Source organism: Xenopus tropicalis, chromosome 8, assembly GCF_000004195.4.
Source record: "Xenopus tropicalis strain Nigerian chromosome 8, UCB_Xtro_10.0, whole genome shotgun sequence".
Taxonomy (NCBI): domain Eukaryota; kingdom Metazoa; phylum Chordata; class Amphibia; order Anura; family Pipidae; genus Xenopus; species Xenopus tropicalis.
Window position 1 is genome coordinate 132,104,567 of NC_030684.2, and position 23,603 is coordinate 132,128,169.

A 23,603-nucleotide genomic window follows, 5' to 3' on the forward strand; every position below is an offset into this window, starting at 1 on the left:
ATTCAAGACTAGAAGAATGCCCTCAGCCCTTCAGGAGTTGGATTCAAGACTAGAAGAATGCCCTCAGCCCTTCAGGAGTTGGATTCAAGACTAGAAGAATGCCCTCAGCCCTTCAGGAGTTGGATTCAATACTAGAAGAATGCCCTCAGCCCTTCAGGAGTTGGATTCAAGACTAGAAGAATGCCCTCAGCCCTTCAGGAGTTGGATTCAAGACTAGAAGAATGCCCTCAGCCCTTCAGAAGTTGGATTCAATACTAGAAGAATACCCTCAGCCCTTCAGGAGTTGGATTCAAGGAGTTGGATGTTCAAGAGAATGAACATCTTGGCCATAGTTTTGCCTCCCTGGCAGCACCCATGCTCATGCTTACAGATCCCTGTATATTATTTTTAGTCTCCAGCTTTTTTTTTGTACAATTTATTACAGTACAGGTATGGATTCCGTTATTTGAAACCAATTTACCAGAAAGCTCCAAATTACAGGAAGGCCATCCCCCATAGACTCCAACATTTTTTTTAGATTTTTCCTTGGTTCCCTCTCATTATAGCACAGCTGTGATTGGCTACTCATGTCCTCTAGTGCTCCTGGCCAAGCACCATTGGGACATGCCCACCACTTATTTCTAATGCTGACAACCTAAACATCTGTTATAAGTTTGAGCTAATGAAGTGGAACTTGAATATGAAAGGAGTTGTGGGAGCATTCAAGGTTGACCGGGCCAAAGAGGGTATTGATCAATAGATATTCCTTGTAATCCAGGAGATCTCACCCCACAAAATACCCATCCACAATGACTTTGACTTGGATACGGTGACTTGACAACCAGAATGCCTAGCAGCCGCCAGTAATTGGTGCCAGGAGGCTAACATGTTTTGTATATGGAAATGAATGTAAGTTAAGATGTTTGGTCTTGCCTCTGTTTTGTATTTGTACATTTTCACCAAGGAATGTACTTTTTTTTATTTTTTTTGTACTAATAAATACTGTAAACTCAGAAACAATGCTAGTGAAGCAGTGAAGGTGCTAAGGAAGTTGCCCAGCCTTTAACCCAAATCTGGTACTTAGTGTAGCACCCAGCCATTAACCCTAGTGCAGGGATTAAGAACCTCAATGGAGTTGAAAGTCCCTCATCCAGACATAAACAATAAACTAAATGAATATCATAATGCTGTCTTCATATTTTCAATTAATAGAGGTTCCTAAAGGATAGGTTTAGTGTCATACTGGTCCACCAGGAGACCAGTAAACTTTGACCTGGACCTATGGGAAAAAACAGTTCTCCATGAACTATTATGGTGCTTGTGTTGCTCTCCAGTCTTTTTACATTTTACTGTGGCTCTCTGAGTAAGAAAGGTTGGGGACCCCTGTCCTAAGGTGTGGACTATTCTTTGCTGGTTTAAAGGGTAACATGACTCAGTTGGATATGGTAAAAAACACTTTCATCTATCCTATAAACAGTGTGAAGTCACAAAAGGGTTTTTGCTGTCTACTCTTGGGCTCCTTGGAGCACTGGCTCCTTCTGGTTGAAGTCTGTAGAAGCAGGCACTCACGTATAACCGACGTTAAAAATGTACCTGGGTCCAGTGCAAAATATCATAGAATACAAAAGAATGTATACCGCACTTGCAGGTCTTAAGATCAAAATAGTTTTTTTTATTAAACAAGTGACTAACGTTTCGGCTGTCTAGGCAGCCTTTCTCAAAGTGCAAGTGTGACACACAAACCCCCCCCTAATAAACCCAACAATGGTGCCAAATGTTTAGTGACGTCATAAAGAGTGTTAAAGTACACAAAACATAAAAGTAAGGAAAATAGTAATCAAAATATAAATCAAATAACAGAAATAAAGGACAAAGTGTTGTGAAAGCACAGGTAAACCACAAAGTAAGTTAAAGGTAAGTATATAGAAGTTGAGATCAGTAAACTGAACTGCACCTCCCACTGTCCATAATGTGTTCAGAATGTTTAAAATATATAGAATGGGCGCAACATGAAAAAATTAAGCGCAACAAAAACAAATGATCAATTTGGTGTCACCTGGTTTAGGGCGCAACTTCAGCAGATAGACTGTTTTAGAAGGTTTGTCTCGATCGATCCCCAGCATGGCAGTCAATGTGCGGTGGCTGTATTATGAGCCCCGAAATGGGAAAAATCAGGCGCCATAACCTGCACGGCTAACCCCAACTAGATCGCATAAGCCGGTTGTAACGATTGCCCGCTCCGCATAGTAAGCTGTGAGCGGTGGATGTACTACGAGCCCCTAAGTGGGGCATGACAAGCGCTATTACCTGCAGCGTCAACTCAGACGACTGGTTACGCCTACGACCATGGAGTCTAGACCCGCCATGGCGCCTGTTTTTTCCCATTTTGGGGCTCATAATACAGCCACCGCACATTGACTGCCATGTTGGGGATCGTTCGAGACAACCTTCTAAAACAGTCTATCTGCTGAAAATGCTCCCCACCAAATTGATCATTTTTTCATGTTGCTCTTAGTGTGGTATACTTCCTTTGGAATATATATGTAGCCCACTTTTGCGGATGCTTGTGCTGCTACCTGCTGATTACTTGTACTTGGCGCTACAGGAGTCCTGAGCCCCCGCTTACTATGGGGGTTAACAGGGATTTCTCCCTTAAAGGTGTGCCTCCACCCAGGGATGATCTTGTAGAACTTCAATCCACACCCTGGGAACTTGATAGGTTACTGTACCCCTCAATAGGACCCACTTACTCCTGGCAGATGTACCCCCACCCTGGGATAATTCCTTACCAGCGTGGTAGTGGTTCTCTGGGTATGAAGGATATTCAACACAGTGATATATGTGAAACAGATGCAATGGTTTATTAGAGCAAAGACCTCTCCAGGAGTGGCATATACAATTCATACACGGCAGGGCAATACTCCTCACTTCTCATTGAGACCCTTTTCCTGTTGGGTAACTTACGGTACTCTCGCCACGTGCTCCACTACTGGAGCAGTCCCTGGAATAAAATGTCTGCCCACAGCACATGGCTGCATCCCCTTATATCACCTGCACACCACCCTGTGGCTGCAGCCCGAACTACAGGTATACTCCCTGTTAACTATTTAGAACCCAGTCATCCCAGTGTCCCATTAACTAGCACCACCCTGTGGCCTGTCCTAGGGGTGTCTGTCCTAAGGGCCCATTTTTGGTAAACCCCTACATATATTTATATATATATATATATACTGTATATTAGAAAATATACAGTATCTATTTTATGGCCTATACCTTTCACCTAAAAAATATTTCCAAAATACGATCATTTATCGCCCAAGACGCTGCCAAAATTCTAATTCACTCCTGTAACTCCCTATTAATTGGCCTTCCCCTCCAAAGACTGTCCCCTCTCCAGTCCATAATGAATACTGCTGCCCGGCTCATACACCTCTCCAACCGCTCCTCCTCTGCCGTGCCACTCTGCCAATCCCCCTGCCGAGCCACTCTGCCAATCCCGCTGCCGTGCCACTCTGCCAATCCCCCTGCCGTGCCACTCTGCCAATCCCGCTGCCGTGCCACTCTGCCAATTCCTCTGCCGTGCCACTCTGCCAATCCCCCTGCCGTGCCACTCTGCCAATCCCCCTGCCGTGCCACTCTGCCAATCCCCCTGCCGTGCCACTCTGCCAATCCCCCTGCCGTGCCACTCTGCCAATCCCCCTGCCGTGCCACTCTGCCAATCCCGCTGCCGTGCCACTCTGCCAATCCCCCTGCCGTGCCGCTCTGCCAATCCCTGCACTGGCTTCCCCTACCATCCAGGATAAAATTCCAACTAATGACTCTCACATACAAAGCAGTTCATATCTCTGCCCCACCCTACATCTCTGAACTCATCTCTAGGTACCATCCAACCTGCTTGTTACCCCCCTACTGACCTGCTCCCCAACTCCTCTCTCATTCCCCCCTCACACACTCGCATTCAAGACTTTGCAAGGGCTGCCCCCCTTCTCTGGAATTCACTCCCACAAACTGTCAGACTTTCTCCCAATCTCTCTGCCTTCAAGAGATCTCTAAAAACACATTTATTTAGAGAAGCTTACCCTAATCTAGTTTAGCAATACCCTGTGCCCCACCTCTCACAACTCTGGGCTTGCCCACTGGGGACAGAACAGCCTTATTGGGTTTATTAATGACCTGGAGGTGGGCATAGACAGTACTGTTTCTATTTTTGCTGATGACACTAAATTGTGCAAAACTATAAGTTCCATGCAGGATGCTGCCGCTTTGCAGAGCGATTTGACAAAATTGGAAAACTGGGCAGCAAATTGGGAAATGAGGTTCAATGTTGATAAGTGCAAAGTTATGCACTTTGGTAGAAATAATATAAACGCAAACTATCTACTGAATGGTAGTGTGTTGGGGGTATCCTTAATGGAGAAGGATCTAGGGGTTTTTGTAGATCACAAGTTGTCTAATTCCAGGCAGTGTCATTCTGTGGCTACTACAGCAAATAAAGTGCTGTCTTGTATAAAAAAGGGCATTGACTCAAGGGATGAAAACATAATTCTTTATATGTCCCTGGTAAGGCCTCACCTTGAGTATGGGGGGCAGTTTTGGGCTCCAGTCCTTAAGAAGGATATTAATGAGCTGGAGAGAGTGCAGAGACTGCAACTAAACTGGTAAAGGGGATGGAAGGGTTAAACTATGGGGTTAGACTGTCAGGGTTGGGGTTGTTTTCTCTGGAAAAGAGGCGCTTGCGAGGGGACATGATTACTCTGTACAAGTACATTAGAGGGGATTATAGGCAGTTGGGGGGGTTCTTTTATCCCATAAAAACAATCAACGCACCAGAGGCCCCCCCTTTAGATTAGAGGAACGGAGCTTCCATTTGAAGCAGCGTAGGGAGTTCCTCACGGTGAGGGCAGTGAGGGGGTTGGGGAATGCCCTGCCGGGGGATGTTGGGTAGGGGGTTCCTCACGGTGAGGGCAGTGAGGGGGTTGGGGAATGCCCTGCCGGGGGATGTTGGGTAGGGGGTTCCTCACGGTGAGGGCAGTGAGGTTGGTGAATGCCCTGCCGGGGGATGTTGGGTAGGGGGTTCCTCACGGTGATGGCAGTGAGGGGAAACTGATTTTAAATTTGTTTAAAGGGTGCCACGACCTGGACAGGGGCATGCAGGAGGGGGATCAAGGGCAAAAATTTCTCTGAAAAATACGTTGTTGACACAGCGTTTGTAAAAACGGGCAGACCTAGCGGAAATATGCGGCGTTTTTTGCTATTTCGCACTATTAGCACCATGGAAACGGGATTTGCTTATACCAGTACAAGGCTGAAAAACACCATGTGTGGTTGTGCAGCGTTTTTAGGCTGAGAAAAAACGCAGCGAAAAAAAAAACCGCGGCGAACCCAAATTGCGAACATACGCGGAAAGTTTGCAAACTTCCGAACTTGCAAACACCCGATGTTCGCGCAAATTAGTTCGCCGGCGAAAAGTTCGCTACATCTCTATATACAACTTGCATGGTGAAGAGGACATGGTTGTGCTTTGAGGAATATAAGCGCCAAAATGCACGTAGTGGGCTGAGACAACGGATTTATTACAGTATTAGAAGGTACCAATAAATGTATTCAAAAAATTATTAGTATTTTCTAATTTTATGACACACCCTTTTGTGACCTCACACTGTTAATAGGATAGGATGAAAGTGTTTTTTAACCATATCCGATTGAGTCATGTTACCCTTTAATCCAGCAAAGAATAGTACACACCTTAGGACAGGGGTCCCCAACCTTTTATACTGGTGAGCCACAGTCACATGTAAAAAGATTGGAGAGCAACACAAGCACCATAAGAGTTCATGGAGAACTGTTTTTTCCCATAGGTCCAGGTCAAAGTTTGCGGGTCTCCTGGTGGACCAGTATGACACTAAACCTATCCTTTAGGAACCTCTATTAATTGAAAATATTAAGATGGCTGTGATTGTGATAATCATTTAGTTTATTGTTTATGTCTGGATGAGGGACTTTCTACTCCATTGAGGTTCTTAATCCCGGCACTAGGGTTAATGGCTGGGTGCTACACTAAGTACCAGATTTGGGTTGAAGGCTGGGCAACTTCCTTAGCACCTTCACTGCTTCACTAACATCGTCTCTGAGGTTCTTCCAGAGTTTACAGTATTTATGAGTAAAAAAAAAATAAAAAAACGCACATTCCTTAGTTATTATGGTGAAAACGTACAATACAAATAGAAAACAGAGGCAAGACCAAACATCTTAACTTACATACATTTCCATACATCCAAAAACATGTTAGCCTCCTGGCACCAATTACTGGCTGCTGCTAGGCATTGAGGTTGTCAAGTAATAGTATAAGCACCTGGACTTAGGTTCACATCTGGGTAATGGACAATGGACTTAGTACCTGTGCTTAGGTTTAAAACTGTGAGATGATCATCTAAATTCTCATTAAACTAAGGGTAATCGTTAGGAGAGTACAGACCATAATGAGGTATATCAGTCTATAAGTATAGAGTCTTCCTGGGGTGAGGAACCAGCAGCTACAGAACTGTATCACTCTGAGATTTCAAATGAGTACACGTGGGCACTGAGGCCCCCTGACTGATGGTGACAAAGAGTGGATGCTAGAAGGTAAAACACTCATAATACATAATACTTCCCCTTCTACATGTGCTTCAGGGGCAGAATAAACTTGCAGTTCTGTCTAATTGCAATACTGTACTGTAATAAATTGTACAAAAACAACCTGGAGAATTAAAGAATCTGTAAGCATGGGTGCTGCCAGAGAGGTAAAACTATGGCCAAGATGTTCACTTTCTTGAACATCCAACTCCTGAAGGGCTGAGGGCATTCTTCTAGTCTTGAATCCAACTCCTGAAGGGCTGAGGGCATTCTTCTAGTCTTGAATCCAACTCCTGAAGGGCTGAGGGCATTCTTCTAGTCTTGAATCCAACTCCTGAAGGGCTGAGGGCATTCTTCTAGTCTTGAATCCAACTCCTGAAGGGCTGAGGGCATTCTTCTAGTCTCGAATCCAACTCCTGAAGGGCTGAGGGCATTCTTCTAGTCTCGAATCCAACTCCTGAAGGGCTGAGGGCATTCTTCTAGTCTTGAATCCAACTCCTGAAGGGCTGAGGGCATTCTTCTAGTCTTGAATCCAACTCCTGAAGGGCTGAGGGCATTCTTCTAGTCTTGAATCCAACTCCTGAAGGGCTGAGGGTATTCTTCTAGTCTTGAATCCAACTCCTGAAGGGCTGAGGGGATTCTTCTATTATTTCATGAGATCCTTGACAAGTGAGTTATTGTGTTTTGACAGAAGGAAAAAGAACATGTCCTTATCCTGGTGACTCCAGGAGTTGGCATAGCTATAAAGCTCCCTCATCATCTCCTGGGAGATATTCTTGCTCCTCACAGTGCTGTACTGCTCATCATTCAGGATCTCCTCGTTCAGTAGCTCATCCAGAACAACATTAATGGTGGGGACAGACATTCTGTCAATCAAAGCTGAACGGTTACTATCTATAAAGTGCTTTATGCCTGCAAAAAACAAAGGACAATGGTAAAGGCTTGAAATTTTCTCAAATGAGATCAAAATTGGGGGGACAACATGATTCTGTTTTGTTTTTAGGGCTCTATATAATCAACAGCCTCCCTGGCTTCTGCTGCCTATCTCTGGCAATAAATTTGGCCTCGTTCATTTCCCCGACCCCATCACAAACTAACTCTTTCCTACCTTTCTCACTAATGGGAATAAATGAAACACAAGTAGTTCCGGTACTGAGATTGTGTATCTGCCACATTATAGTGTTGCCACAGCACAAAAACCAACTTGCAAATTAAAAAAAAAATACCAACCAGAAGCCTCCTGTGACCTTGAACCAAGATCCTCTGAAATTAAAAAGAATATTAGAAAATAATTTAAAAATGATTTAGCTGTGTATATGCAGCATATACTGTACATCATTATGCAATAGATCTAACATTTTATTTTTATATTTCATTACAAACTTACCCTTGAAGTGCAATTTCGATTTATTAAATGAGCTTCACTGCCTCAAGGATTAGGCAACTTATTTTATCTATTCCTTCTTTACTCATTCCCATTAAAGTATGTAGTTTAACATTACTCTGGTTATATTTGCTCATCCTTTGCCTTCCTTATTAATATCTAGGGATGCACCAAATCCACTATTTTGGGGATTCGGTCGAAACCCTGAATCATTTGTGAAAGGTCCGAACCTTTCATGAAGGACTTGGGGTTCGACCGAATCCCCAAAATACTGAATAGAATCCAGTCCCTAATTTGCATTTACAAATGAAGGTACCATAGGGTTAAAAAGAACTGCATTGAAAAAGTTTTCAACTTCTATGTTTATGTGATGAGTTTAATGATTCGGTTCGGGCAGGCCCATGAATTTGCCTGATTTGGCCGAGTATTGGTTATATAACAGTATAATACTGCACCGACATCAAAGACAAATAAACGAGTTACCTCTCCTCACTGTAGCGCCCCATACTGAGTTGGTTTCTGTTTCCGAACCTGGTTTCAAGGAAATTTCGATTTCTTCTTCCATTTTAGATGAAGGTATATATATTTCAGAGAAATCTCCATTAAAACGAACTGGAATAGTCTAGAACAAATAAAACAATTCATTGTGCAGATCATGTAAAACAGCCTCATAAAGGTCTCATTACAGATAACTTAGGGTTCACCCAGGTAGGAAATTCCATATTATTATAGTTCTGGGTGCAAATCCCTCTATTATGGCAGTGAAACGGTATTAAGGTGAGATATAAAGAAGTCTCCCCTATGCGCCACCCTGAGACACTTGTTGGTTGCCTCCTATGATGAGTGACTGGCCATAAGACATCTTCAAGAAAAAATTTTTTTTAGCTCAGTCACAAAATGATAAAGATTAGGTTGTATGAGATGGATAAGCATTATCATTTAGAATGCCTACAGACAGAGGTGGTGGTATTACAAATGAATGTGCAGTATGGTATAGTATGTCTGGCTGACATGAAAGGGGTCACCATTTAAACTGAAGGTTTTGAAAACCTTTGAAGGAAATGCCTTACTGACAGTGCCCCAACCGACTATACCATCAGGTGAGATGCCATGTGTTCTACTTGAGTTCCTACAGCACTGGGATGATTTTTGTTTGGGGGACAATCTAAATAGCCATGGTTTGTCCCAAAATAGAAGGAGGTCTGCTGTTCTAGGGGAACGGATAGCTAAGAGGAGTGTTTAAACTAGGTAAGGGGGGTGAAATAGGGCATTATGCATTAGCTAGAGTAGATAGGGCAGTGGAATTAGAATGGGGTCATTGAGTGAAGGAGGGCACATAGAATAACAGTTAAGGAGATCCCACTGTAAGGCCTTTTCATTTGGGATGGAGTGCAGAGACTGGCAACTAGACTGCAATTGAAAAAATGTCTTTTATTTTTTCCCATAGAAAAGACCAGCTTACCAGAAGTCACCCCTCTAGACTAGAGGAACAGAACTTTCAGTTGTTCTTCTATCCGTTTTTTCTGTATGTGGAAAAGATGGAGGAAGCCCCCCCATACTGTAGTTGGATAATGTGCACAAGTGAGAGTGAATGGCGGGTTTGTTAATGGGGTTTAACCTCTATTGTCAGTATTGCTTAAGAGCATTTGTTTCAATCTCCAGCTGCACAGACTCCCATGCCATACTTACATCTGGTCTTATTGTTGCATAGTCCGGTGCCGTCACTGTGTAGTCAGTTGCAGTAAACACCGCGCTGGTCCCATAAGGTTTGCTAATAAAATGAAATCCGTGTTCTTTCTCTTTATCTTTAACAGCCTAATTATTGATCAATAAAGTTACAGATTTCATTATAAAGGCACAAATATCTTGGAAAATAAATTGCTAATGAAGATTCTGTAATCACCTCGTGTAATGAGCAGTCATCCGGCATGAAGTGGAGGTGAATGGTATAACCTGTTCTGTAGCTGCAATACAGATGGACCACTCCATGGATCCGAGTCTTTACTTTAAATATTTCAGTCATTGCCCGTAATAGAACCACCCCCACTGGGGAGAAGGTGGGATTTTCCAGGACTATGTAAAAAGGTTCAACTCTTGTTGGTGATTCCAGTACCACATTGTCATCTATATAATGAGCGATTTTGAATTGGCTGACATCGATGTTTCCAGCTGTAAGTAAAGAATTACTATATATTTATGTGTAATATTTTATTCATCATCATCATCATCATCATCATCATCATCATCATCATCATCATCATCATCATCATCATCATCATCATCATCAGTAGCTCCAGCAAGTTACCCAGCTCTTTAATTCATAACACACACATTAACAACTCAAACAAGTTGTTGTTAAGCTCAAACAGATAAACATATTGTCAGTGGCATACGCAGGATATGGTGCTTTAATATTTAATTACATTTTTTTATTTAATTACAAATTAATGTGAAGGACCCCTTGCATGGTGCAATACACCCACTGGTACTTAAAGAACTTAGTATAGCTTTAGCACTTAACAATACAGAATTACCACCAAACCGCCTGTACCAGAGCTGTCAACCCTGCTTTATGGCTCAGAGTGCTGGCATATGACAGAAAGTAACTTAGCCAAGCTGTCAGCCTTCCATACTACACGTCTTAGAAGAACTGATCGCATTTTCTGGCCCCAGAAGATTTGAAACTATGACTTTCTTACTCATTGTCATCTAGAGGGCATGCCCACCATTATAATGCAAAAGCAATGGAAGTGGGTTGGCCATGCACTAGGTTGTAGTGCAGACTCAACCAACAACATTGCCCTTTACTAACCACCAGATAGGAAGCGGAGGAGAGGCCGGCCTAACGTGACATGGCGGTGTGCAGTTGAGGCAGAGCCTAAGTGCCTTCAACAAACATGGGTCCCAGTCACAACATTGGCCAAAGACAGGCAGAAGTGGAAATACTTTGTTGCTGCCTTATACACCATTGGGCATAATAAGCGACAATAATGAGAATTCTTTATGGTAAGGTGATCTATGATCAATCAGGGTGTAGTGAATACTGTCTAAACAGCTTGGTCTTTAGGGAGCATTTCAAATTTGTAGGGAAGGGTTGAGTCTGATAGCTTACGGCAGGGAATTCCAGAGACAGACAGAAGCCCAAGAGTTTCGCACTCGGGAATGGGATGAAGTGATGAGAGGATGCTGTCAGAACATTAGTCTTGCCAAACTTAATCATGTTAATTGCCATCTCAGTAAGGACTTACCTTTCAGACACACATAGTGAGGCAGATAGACTGCTGACACCAAGCCAGATATTACTTTCACATCAAAAACAGGACCGACAGCATCATATCGGCGTTGCAGCGCAGAATCTCTCCAAGAGCTGAGCGTAAATTCAATGACAGAAGGTGAAGGAACGTGAAACATGATTCCTGTCTCACAACAGTGGAAGAGACCTCCATGGGGCAGATCTAACCTGAAATGGAAAATAATATTTATGGGCAATGGATACAAGGAATCTTGTTGATTACAAGGGGTGCACGATCCCTGCTGAGCTTCCAAAAGAGCAAAGCCCCCCTGATAAGTTCTATTGCCCCCTACTCATGTTTCACTTCCAGCTCAACAGTGCACAACCTTCTCCAACTGCCCCCACTGGCAGTTCCCAGTAACCACACCTAATATTAGTAACTGGTGCAATTCCGACTGGGTCCTACCCCAACTCATCATCAGGGACACAAGCTGCCCTTGCTGACTAACCTATCTGCCTCTCAACACTGAGGTGAGCTATTAGGGGGTCTCCTAGCCCCAAGCTAGCATCTACCAAGGGCAACTTTCCCTACCTAGGCCTGCTTCAGATTTAAGGTACAGATTGCCACTAACATGCTATATAACTAAGTGTAAACAGATGTTATGTTTTGAAGCTTCAAAAGAGTTTAATGAGACAACAAAGTACATTAAATTCATTTACCTGTATTTTCTCTTGTCTATTATAGGAAAGGCTGGTGTTGCAGCAGGGATCTGAAAGGGAAACAAACTCAACTGATGGACACACAATATGTCAGTAAGTAGAATACATTATTTGCAAACATTTGCTTGACTTTTTTACTTTGTGTGGTACTCGTTGTACAATAATTTGTATCAGCACCTTTCCTTATGTGACTTTATTGTAAAATTTCCTTCTAAATTGTGTAAAACTATAAGTTCCATGCAGGATGCGGCCGCTTTGCAGAGAGATTTGACTAAATTGGAAAACTGGGCAGCAAACAGGGAAATGAGGTTCAAAGTTGATAAGAGCAAAGTTATGCATTTTGGTAGAAATAATATAAACGCAAACTATCTACTGAATGGTAGTGTGTTGGGGGCATCCTTAATGGAGAAGGATCTAGGGGTTTTTGTAGATCACAAGTTGTCTAATTCCAGGCAGTGTCATTCTGTGGCTACTAAAGCAAATAAAGTGCTGTCTTGTATAAACAAGGGCATTGACTCAAGGGATGAGAACATAATTTTGCCCCTTTATAGGTCCCTGGTAAGGCCTCACCTTGAGTATGGGGGCAGTTTTGGGCTCCAGTCCTTAAGAAGGATATTAATGAGCTGGAGAGAGTGCAGAGACTGCAACTAAACTGATTAAGGGGATGGAAGGGTTGAACTATGAGGTGAGACTGTCAGGGTTGGGGTTGTTTTCTCTGGAAAAGAGACGCTTGCGAGGGGACATGATTACTCTGTGCAAGTACATTAGAGGGGATTATAGGCAGATGGGGGGGGGGTACTTTTTTCCCATAAAAAGGATCAGCTTTAATGTGAATGGAGCTTTAATTTGAAGCAGCGTAGGGGGTTCCTCACGGTGAGGGCAGTGAGGGGGTTGGGGAATGCCCTGCCGGGGGATGTTGGGTAGGGGGTTCCTCACGGTGAGGGCAGTGAGGGGGTTGGGGAATGCCCTGCCGGGGGATGTTGGGTAGGGGGTTCCTCACGGTGAGGGCAGTGAGGGGGTTGGGGAATGCCCTGCCGGGGGATGTTGGGTAGGGGGTTCCTCACGGTGAGGGCAGTGAGGGGGTTGGGGAATGCCCTGCCGGGGGATGTTGGGTAGGGGGTTCCTCACGGTGAGGGCAGTGAGGGGGTTGGGGAATGCCCTGCCGGGGGATGTTGGGTAGGGGGTTCCTCACGGTGAGGGCAGTGAGGGGGTTGGGGAATGCCCTGCCGGGGGATGTTGGGTAGGGGGTTCCTCACGGTGAGGGCAGTGAGGGGGTTGGGGAATGCCCTGCCGGGGGATGTTGGGTAGGGGTTCCTCACAGTGAGGGCAGTGAGGTTGGGGAATGCCCTGCTGGGGGATGTCGGGTAGGGGGTTCCTCACGGTGAGGGCAGTGCGGGGGTTGGGGAATGCCCTGCCGGGGGATGTTGGGTAGGGGGTTCCTCACGGTGAGGGCAGTGAGGGGGTTGGGGAATGCCTTGCCTGGGGATGTTGGGTAGGGGTTCCTCACGGTGAGGGCAGTGAGGTTGGGGAATGCCCTGCCGGGGGATGTCGGGTAGGGGGTTCCTCACGGTGGGGGCAGTGAGGGGGTTGGGGAATGCCCTGCCGGGGGATGTTGGGTAGGGGGTTCCTCACGGTGAGGGCAGTGAGGGGGTTGGGGAATGCCCTGCCGGGGGATGTTGGGAAGGGGTTCCTCACGGTGAGGGCAGTGAGGTTGGGGAATGCCCTGCTGGAGGATGTTGGGTAGAGGGTTCCTCACGGTGAGGGCAGTGAGGGGGTTGGGGAATGCCCTGCTGGGGGATGTTGGGTAGGGGTTCCTCACGGTGAGGGCAGTGAGGTTGGGGAATGACCTGCTGGGGGATGTTGGGTAGAGGGTTCATCACGATGAGGGCAGTGAGGGGGTTGGGGAATGCCCTGCTGGGGGATGTTGGGTAGGGGTTCCTCACGGTGAGGGCAGTGAGGGGTTTGGAGAATGCCCTGCCGGGGGATGTTGGGTAGGTGGTTCATCACGGTGAGGGCAGTGAGGGGTTTGGGGAATGCCCTGCCGGGGGATGTTGGGTAGGGGTTCCTCACGGTGAGGGCAGTGAGGTTGGGGAATGCCCTGCCGGGGGATGTTGGGTAGGGGGTTCATCATGGTGAGGGCAGTGAGGGGGTTGGGGAATGCCCTGCCGGGGGATGTTGGGTAGGGGGTTCCTCACGGTGAGGGCAGTGAGGGGGTTGGGGAATGCCCTGCCGGGGGATGTTGGGTAGGGGGTTCCTCACGGTGAGGGCAGTGAGGGGGTTGGGGAATGCCCTGCCGGGGGATGTTGGGTAGGGGGTTCCTCACGGTGAGGGCAGTGAGGGGGTTGGGGAATGCCCTGCCGGGGGATGTTGGGTAGGGGGTTTCTCACGGTGAGGGCAGTGAGTTTGGGGAATGCCTCACGGTGAGGGCAGCATATGCTATTTAGGATTTGGTTCGGTTTGGGCGGGGCATATGCTAATTAGGATTTGGTTCAGTATTTTGCCAAATACCTTGGGATCGATTTTCGGATTCGGCCGAACCAGAAAAACTGGGTTCGGTGCATCCCTACTATATTGTTATATACATGCACTGGAGATCATCTGGAGAATTTGGGTTTTTGATGATTTTTAGAAACAATTGCCAAAAGTGCTCACCTTCCCACAGAGCTCACATTCCATTGTGCTTGCTTTGGGCCAGCTGTAGGGTTCCTCTTCTTGTTCTCTCAATTCTAATTCCATTCCTCCAGCAGCTCCCTCTTCCATTTCTCCAGCAGCTCCTTCTTCCATTTCTCCAGCAGCTCCCTCTTCCATTCCTTCAGCTTCTCCCTCTTCCATTTCTCCAGCAGCTCCCTCCTCCATTCCTCCAACAGTTCCCTCTACCATTGCTCCAACAGTTCCCTCTTCCATTGCTCCAACAGGTCCCTCTTCCATTGCTCCAACAGGTCCCTCTTCCATTACTCCAACAGGTCCCTCTTCCTTTCCTCCAGCATCTCCCTCTGCCATTCCTCCAGCAGGTCCTTCTTCCAGTCCTCCTTAAACATGAATAAAGTGCATTACACTTAAAAGCCTAACATATGCAAAAGGAAGCTGATCCAGGTTAGGCCCAATATACATTTTGGAATAAGTGAACAAGTATCAAATCTATACATCAAAAGGCAGGATTTAAATCTAATTATTCAGAGACGTAAGGTGTGAAGGTTCCCCGTGTGTTTGGCTGGTGCTTACTGTACAGGCCGCAGGCTGCTCTTACTTCTATATTCTCCAAAAAATAAAAACAAAGCAGCCAACTGTATTTTTTAAAACTTTGGATGGAGTTTAAAAATATAACATTCTGAGTTGTTATGGAGAAATGCAGCTTATTCTAGTGTAGGGGCATTAAATCAATGTTGCCTACCATTGGTGGGGGTATGTAGTAAATATGGTAGGTTTTATTTGGTTTCTGGCACCTACTTTTAAACTTAAAAAGGCTAGTCAGCACCCAGAGGGTGGGGGCTATGGGCTCTGTCCTGGGGCAAGCTATACCTTCCCCTGTTCCCAGGTGTGACCCATGGTCTTTCCTTGTACACAGCTGAAGCTTTTTCATGCCTCCTATATTGAGGTGGGATTGGCATCAAGCAGTGTTCCAGATCACCCCAAATATATGTATATGTTACAATATTATACAGGTGGGTTAATTAGTGCCTAATCAAACTGACCCTGGTGTATGTGTTCCACTCATTCCACTAGAGCAGGGATTGATGGGAATGATGTATAATCTCTGCAAAGCATGGTGTAACATGTTGGTACTGATAATCATATAATTATGCTTTCTCCTCTGTAACTGATAAGCTTCATTTAGGCCCCCGCATCCATCCACTGACAATCAGAGAGCTGACTGATGGGGAAGACAAGGAAAATCCAACTGAGCTTCAAAACATTTCACTGGACATAAAAAGACTAGGAAGTGATCCCTTACCTGGAGGATTCCCCTCTGGAGAAACGGGTCCATCCTGTGATGGTGCAGCTGTCCCAGTTGGCTGTGATTGCTGATTGTTTAAGCCTTTTAGCATCTCAGTCATTGTATAAGGGTCATTACTCACAGCTTTTCTGCCCAGGATAAAGTGACACTGAGGGAACCTGCGATGATGCTCAGTGAGGGGATCTTCCCTTGACCACCATTTATCAATTTCCCCACCACAGCAGAAGCACTGGACCTTGTCCTTTGGGCCCACATAGTAGAATCCTGCCCAGGCCAATTTAATAGGGGTTTGATTTGAAAAATGTTCTTTAACAGCTTGATAACTTTGTATCCTGCTGTACTCATCACTCATGTCTCCAAGGGCTTCCTTCCCCAGGATGTTGGTGTCCAAAAAACCCGGTCCAACTCCTTCTTCCATAAAGTAGCTGTGTCTGATGGAAAGGCCCTGTACATAGGAGCAGTGAGGGAAGAAAAGTTGGTGCCTTGTGAGGGGCACATCCTCAGGCTTCCAGTTATCCACTTCTCCCCCACAGGAGAAGCACCGCACACGGTCTCCGGGTCCCACATAGAAGAACCCTGCCCAAGCCAATTCATCAGATGTTTGATAGGGGAAATGCTTCTTGGCAACTTTATAACTTTCTGTTCTGATGCTTATTGCACTCACTTGTCCAAGGGGTCTCAGCAGCGGGATGCTGGGGTCTAGCATACCCAATATAACCTGTTTTCCTACCATAAATGTCGTTCTGAGGAACAATTCAGGTAGATGTAGGCAGTCAGAAGGTGAGTGTTGGTCCTGAGTAGGGGGAACATCCCAGAACTTCCAGTTCTCCAACTCCCCCCCACACGAATAACACCGCACCCGGTCCTTGGGCCCCACATAGTAGAAACCTGCCTTAGCCAAGCCCTGTTGGTTCCTATAAATAAAATGCTGACCGTGCCCCCTGTAGGATTGTAACCTGCTGTATTCATCACTCATGTACCCACAGGGTTTCTCCTCCAGGTTACTGGAGCTGCTGAGGGGCACTGTTGTCCCACTTTCCCCTTCTTTAATGGGCCCTGCGCACACCTTGGACTGATTATCTTTCCCATCCCCCTCGTCTCTCAGCTTCTGCATATAGGGGCAGTGAGGGAAAGAGTGTTGGTGCCGGGTGAGGGGTACATCCCATCGCTCCCACTTCTCTAATTCCCCCCCACAGGAGATGCACCGCACCCGGTCCCCAGGACCCACATAGGAGAATCCTGCTTGCGCCAACTTCCTCTGGTTTGCCATAGGGAAATACTGCCTGTGCCCCCTGTAGGTCTCTAACCTACTGTACTCATCATTCATATCCCCCAGGGGTTTCTCCCCTGGGTTTTGGGAGCCACTATAGTGTGCTGGTATCCCACTTTCCCCTTCTTTAATTGGCATTGGGCACACCTGGGTCTGATCTTGTGTGCCAGTGGTCTGGGCCCTCTGTTCCTGCACATAGGCACAATCAGGGAAGGAGTGTTGGTGCCGGGTGAGGGGCTTATCCCAGCTCTCCCACTTATCTAATTCCCCCCCACAAATGAAGCATTTTACTAGGTCCCCAGGTCCCACATAGTAGAACCCTGCCTGAGCCAAGTCCCACTCTTTCATATAGGGGAAATGTTTATGGTGCCCCCGGTAAGTCTCTGCCCTGCTATACACATTGCTCATATCATCATGGGATTTCTTCCCCAGAATGTTGGGGGGCTCAGTTGTCAAACATTTCTCTTTACTAAACCCTGTATGGCCCTGTTTCTGATTCTGTATCCCAGCCCCTTCAGCTGCTAGCTTTTGCACATAGAGGCATCCAGGGAATGAGTGTTGATGTCGGGTGAGGGGCACATCCCAGCTCTCCCATTGACCTAATTCCCCCCCACAAATGAAGCATTTTACTAGGTCCCCAGGTCCCACATAACAGAATCCTGCCTGGGCCATCATTATCAGCTGCCTGTAATATGGGAAATAATTACTGTGCCCCCGGAAAGTCTCCAACCTGCGACGCTCATCACTCAGGTCCCCAAGGGGTTTCTCCATTAATATGTTGGAGCCCAGGCCTGGCTCATAGTGATAATCTTTCCATTCCCCCTTGGCTTTCAGCTCCTGCAGATAGGGGCATTCAGGGAAGGTTTGTTGGTGACGGGTGAGAGGAAAATCCCATTCCTCCCACATCTCCAACTGACCCCCACACGAAAAACACCGCACACGGTCCCTGGGGCCCACATAGTAGAAACCTGCTTTGGCCAGCTTATTTTCTCTTGATGTAAAACGGAGCCTATAAAACATACCAAACACATCCTTAAAGCTCAGGTACCTTTTGAATTTACTGTGCATGTCAATATCCCTTCGATCTGGAGGCCCCCTGCTCTCATATTTGTTGACTGAGGGTATTTTCGGGAACAGCTTAGTTTCCAGCACTGGTTCCACAAAATCCTCCTTCCCCAGGATACTGATTTGTTCATGCGACATGTTAGGCTGGCTTCTATACTTGGGAGAGTTGCTGGGTATGTAGGGCAGAGAGGCAGCTTTAGCTGTTGCTGTAGTTGCTGATAATGCTCAGCTTCTCCGTTAATGGTGCTGTGAGACTCCCTCTGTGTCTCTTGCTCCTTTCACTTTCACTTCTCTACTGCTACTTCCAAGAATTCAGCCGCCCGTGACATGTGCCTTCCTTCCCCGCCCCACCCTCTATGTACAATTCCCCAATGCCCAATCAGTGCATGTCAGGGTCGTGCAGGGAAGGAATAACCAGTCTGGCAAGTTATTTATGCAGCTTTGTTGGATACACAGTAATATAAGGAGAATACAGGCTGCCATGGCTACACCAGGTCTAACAACCACTAGCAACAAAACAGATGGTCTTTTTTTCTCAAACAAGTGACTGTGTTATGCTACTTGGGTTACTGTTCCAAGGGAATTAGTTTAAAGATTCGCTAATCAAACAAAATCTGAAAAAATTTAATGTAAAAATGGCTGGGAGGAAGAGTACACTCCGGCTGGAGTTTCCGGTGGTGCCACAGGGGAAGTGGCGGTGATTGAATTTTTACAGAGATACATCTGGCGTGGCACGTTTGGAACAAAGCCTGATAGTGGCAAGCGGTATGTCTGGCGAGGCACATTTATACAGAAGTCTGACAGTGAAGGCAGGAGAGTTATGGTTCCTTGCTGTGGAACGTGCAATGCGGAGGTCACCAGGGAGCTGCGTGATTTTGCTGCTAAATGCCCTCAATGCCAAATGCCCTGCTGGGAAAAGCAAAGACTCTGAACTGAGGCCTGCCCTGACTTCTGCTCTGGAAGGACTGTCAGTGGGGATAAAGGGACTGGAATGGGGGGAGGCCTGGTACCCCATTCTGCACCAATGTTATTGTTTGCACTGTTGATATGTTGCAATGTTTGAAATGCCTTGCTTGTTTTTCAGTGACCATTGTTACCCGGTAGTGCTCTGGAGAGACTACCAGAAGAGGATGTCATATGGTACTATGGTATTCTGTGGGTAATGTGATGTGTTTGATATTGTACCCCATTGTCGGGACGAAATGGGTTTTTCCCAGGGGTGAATGTAGGAACCCATAGGGTTAAATGGTCCCTATGGCTTTAAATCCCTACAGGTTCAGTTCCCTTAGTTGCTGGGCAGAAGGGAATGTATCTAAGTGAGTTCATTAACACATGTGTGCTATTGGTTAGAAGGTATGGTGACCACATCCTGCCTGACTTTGGTATAGTGTTGGGAGAGGAGTGGCAGCTTCCTGTTGTTTGCTTCCACCTTAGGGACATGGTGGGTGTTGCTGTGAGCCCGGGGCTCGGCCCAGGCCCAGTGAAGTCGGGGAACAGGGCCCCGTGAATGAGGCATTAGATAGAGGCAGGTGTAGCTCCCTGTATAGTACACTCTAGGGGTGTAAGGCAGTTAGGGTTGGGCCCCCGTACCAGTACCACTCTAGGGGTGTAAGGCAGTTAGGGTTGGGCCCCCGTACCAGTACCACTCTAGGGGTGTAAGGCAGTTAGGGTTGGGCCCCCGTACCAGTACCACTCTAGGGGTGTAAGGCAGTTAGGGTTGGGCCCCTGTACCAGTACCACTCTAGGGGTGTAAGGCAGTTAGGGTTGGGCCCCTGTACCAGTACCACTCTAGGGGTGTAAGGCAGTTAGGGTTGGGCCCCCGTACCAGTACCACTCTAGGGGTGTAAGGCAGTTAGGGTTGGGCCCCCGTACCAGTACCACTCTAGGGGTGTAAGGCAGTTAGGGTTGGGCCCCCGTACCAGTACCACTCTAGGGGTGTAAGGCAGTTAGGGTTGGGCCCCTGTACCAGTACCACTCTAGGGGTGTAAGGCAGTTAGGGTTGGGCTCCCATACCAGTACCACTCTAGGGGTGTAAGGCAGTTAGGGTTGGGCCCCCGTACCAGTACCACTCTAGGGGTGTAAGGCAGTTAGGGTTGGGCTCCCGTACCAGTACCACTCTAGGGGTGTAAGGCAGTTAGGGTTGGGCTCCCGTACCAGTACCACTCTAGGAGTGTAAGGCAGTTAGGGTTGGGCCCCCGTACCAGTACCACTCTAGGGGTGTAAGGCAGTTAGGGTTGGGCCCCTGTACCAGTACCACTCTAGGAGTGTAAGGCAGTTAGGGTTGGGCCCCCGTACCAGTACCACTCTAGGGGTGTAAGGCAGTTAGGGTTGGGCCCCTGTACCAGTACCACTCTAGGGGTGTAAGGCAGTTAGGGTTGGACCCCCGTACCAGTACCACTCTAGGGGTGTAAGGCAGTTAGGGTTGGGCCCCTGTACCAGTACCACTCTAGGGGTGTAAGGCAGTTAGGGTTGGACCCCCGTACCAGTACCACTCTAGGGGTGTAAGGCAGTTAGGGTTGAGCTAGAATGAGCAGCATTGAGCTCCTGCATAGGATTTGCAGTTCTTCCGAAGAGTCTGTGATCTCATCCAGCCTAGCTACAGCCTGGGGAGGGATCCGGTTGGCTGGCTGCCCCAGCGCACGTCTGGGAGAGGTGTGCGTAAGCTTTGGAGCCAAAAATCTAGGGGCGGGCCCAGCAGTTTATAAAGGGAGCCCCTGCTGTTGTTTGCCAGAGTTGAAAGAGATACAGAGTGAGCAGCCAGACAAAGTATTGTGTGTTAGACTTGAAAGGATAAAAGTCTGCTGGGCTGCCAGGAAGGAATCAGTCCTCTGTGCAGAAGCGCCCAAGTTACCAGGGGTGGCAAAAAGCCGCTCCTGGTAACTTTAAGAACTGAATTTCTGGTTTTTAAACCGGAAATTCGGCTCTTCTAGTGCAGAGAGTGCAATTGCTAGCGATCTCACCACCCCCAGACCCGCTCCTGCGCTCAGAAGGTAAGTGCTGGGGAGCGTGGGGGAGGCGGCATCCAGGAGCCGCCTCAGGCGGCGATATGTCCAGAATCGCCCCTGCCTCTGTGGAGCTCTCAGTGTTTGTCCCTTGAGTGAACAGGTATTGCCGGTTACCTGCTACGTGGGAGCAGCCACCCTTTTCAGTGGGGAAGGTACTCTGGGGCAGGTAGCGCTACCTGGGGGGAATTAAGAGCTCTTGGGGAAGGGACTGAACCGATTTAAGGGTTGGGGGTCTATCCGGATCCAAGTTGGGGCTGGGCAAAGTACAGAGGCAGTGCCAGCCGTGGATAGCCCACACAAGTTCCCCAGGATAAGAGTATCAGTCATTCCTAAAACTGTTCTACTTCTATTCCAAAGTTATATAAAGTTTGATATTGCTGCAAACCGTGTGTTATTATTTTCTAGTGGAATCCCCTAGAGGTGTGTTCCTCAGTGTCCACTAGGCGGCGGCACTGCGCTGTTCCCAGTTCCCAGTATCAATATCACTTTGAGAACACATATCTCCTGAAAAATACAGCCCATATTAAGTGAATGTGCCAAGAAAGGGTTACAATCCCTTATCCAGAAAATCCCATGTTCTGAGCATTCTTGATAACAGGTCCCATACCTGTATTAGTAATTTAGTATCCATGCAAGTACATAATATTTAAAAAAACAGAGGTTTTTAGCTACAGAGGAATGATCATACAATCCAAGTCACCATCCCCACGTCGAGGTCAAAGCCTTATATTGAGGCTGTTATTACCGGATTAGAAAATATGTGTTGAGGGAATGTACTTACAAGGATACAGGGAAATGTTTATGGATTTGTCCCCTCATTGCTTGAGGCAGTTGAAGAACCTACTAGGAATGATTCTCTTTTGGACGTGGTGATATATAATAATACCGAACTCATCTCTAACATTTTTGTGTTGATAAGAACAGGGAAAACCCAGAAATTCTGAACTGTTATTTTTCATCTATCTACACTTGGCCTGTAATATAATATTTGTAACCAGTTATAGAACTGGCTGAAGGATAGATTACACAGAGTGGGGGTATATGGAACATTTTCTAATTGGGCCAGTGTGGTTAGTGGGTACCGCAGGGGTCAGTCCTTGGTCCTTTGCTTTTTAACTTGTTTATTAATGACCTGGAGGTGGGCATAGAGAGTACTGTTACTATTTTTCTAATGTTTCTAGGTTCCATGCAGAATGCTGCCACTGGGGTTCACTTGGAAGGGTTGAACTTGATGGACTTTGGTCTTTTTTCAACCCAACTTAACTATGTAACTGTAACATCTACCCAGTCATGCCAACTGATCTAAAGCATTTTCCATGCCATACATTATACTGCGACATCAGCCCTCTAATTCCAAGCATAATGAATATGAAATACTCGTAATGGATGGATTATTAGTCCACTAGACTACATGGTAAAGATTTAAGAAAGACAGATGTCCATTAAGTTCAACCTTTTGCCTAAGCAAGTACAACCAAACTTTTTGCCATTCCAGAAAATGCTGAAAAAAATCATCTGAAACCTATACAATGTTCCTCAGAAATTCTCTCAGTAGTGAAAATGTGTATTCCTGAATTCAATGGTAGAATCATACAAGTGCCTGGATCCTGAAACTGTGTCTGCCAGTACAGCCGCTTCAGGGCACCACATCTGCACAGTCTCCTTTCTTCTATTCTGAGTGGATGCCCTTGCATTCTCTGGAAAGATCTACTGGTGAAGAAGCCATCAGGGAGATTTTGTATTGTCCTCATATATACAGATATCATGATTGAGAACTTTTATACCTTTCTTTACTCTCTATTTCAGTAATATCCCTTTTGGGTCAAAACTGCCCTAAATACTGTAGATGGAGCCATACTAGCGCCCTGCTTCAGGGTAGAATCACTCTCTCTTCGAGTGAATGTATAAACTTTTACACAGAGGTTTTAATTTTCCAATACTTTAAGTGGGGTTTTAGATTTATGTACCAGACTCAGACAGAGAGGGGAGCCTGGGTCATAACAGATTATGGTTGGGGCATGATCAAATCTTTCCTCCAAAACACCCAGAAGGTCGATGTCTGAGTTTTCTTTTTAAATAAAGTAGGGTTGCAATGATGACTGAGTAAGTATCACATGCAAACAAACTGACCCCATGCACCCCTTCTCATCAATATAATAAAGAGAACATAGTAAAATCCATGAATAGGAATCATGAACAGAGGAAAACCCCCACAACCTTCAGTAGATCTGCCCCTTAAACTATATGGTTTGGTTGCCCACCATGCTAGGTCTAAACTGTTGGGAAGAAAATATACATAAAATATATATAAACTTGCATGGTGAAGAGGACATGGTTGTGCTTTGAAGAATATAAGAGCCAAAATGCACGTAGTGGGC

General features: G+C 46.3%; 1 protein-coding gene across 1 annotated transcript; it reads right to left on the reverse strand.

Moving 5' to 3' along the window:
• Positions 1–7,151: 7,151 nt before the first annotated feature.
• LOC100492519 lies at positions 7,152–18,523 on the reverse strand. The gene is made up of 9 exons (XM_031891154.1): positions 15,883–18,523; positions 14,583–14,959; positions 11,931–11,980; positions 11,227–11,438; positions 9,882–10,147; positions 9,668–9,793; positions 8,462–8,600; positions 7,825–7,857; positions 7,152–7,506 (listed from the first exon to the last, which is right to left on the reverse strand). Exons 1-9 carry the CDS (start codon positions 18,356–18,358, stop codon positions 7,241–7,243), a joined length of 3,945 nt encoding a protein of 1,314 aa, XP_031747014.1. The 5' UTR covers positions 18,359–18,523; the 3' UTR covers positions 7,152–7,240.
• Between the last annotated feature and the right edge of the window lie 5,080 nt (positions 18,524–23,603).

Bases quoted from the DNA above. Each gene is read 5' to 3' on its own strand.
- LOC100492519 (XM_031891154.1), bottom strand. From the start codon at position 18,358: ATGTCGCATGAACAAATCAGTATCCTGGGGAAGGAGGATTTTGTGGAA. The intron at 14,960-15,882 runs GTAAGGGATCAC...TTCATGTTTAAG, and splicing joins TCCAGAGGGGAATCCTCCAG to GAGGACTGGAAGAAGGACCT. The intron at 9,794-9,881 runs GTGATTACAGAA...ATCAATAATTAG, and splicing joins ATGACTGCTCATTACACGAG to GCTGTTAAAGATAAAGAGAA.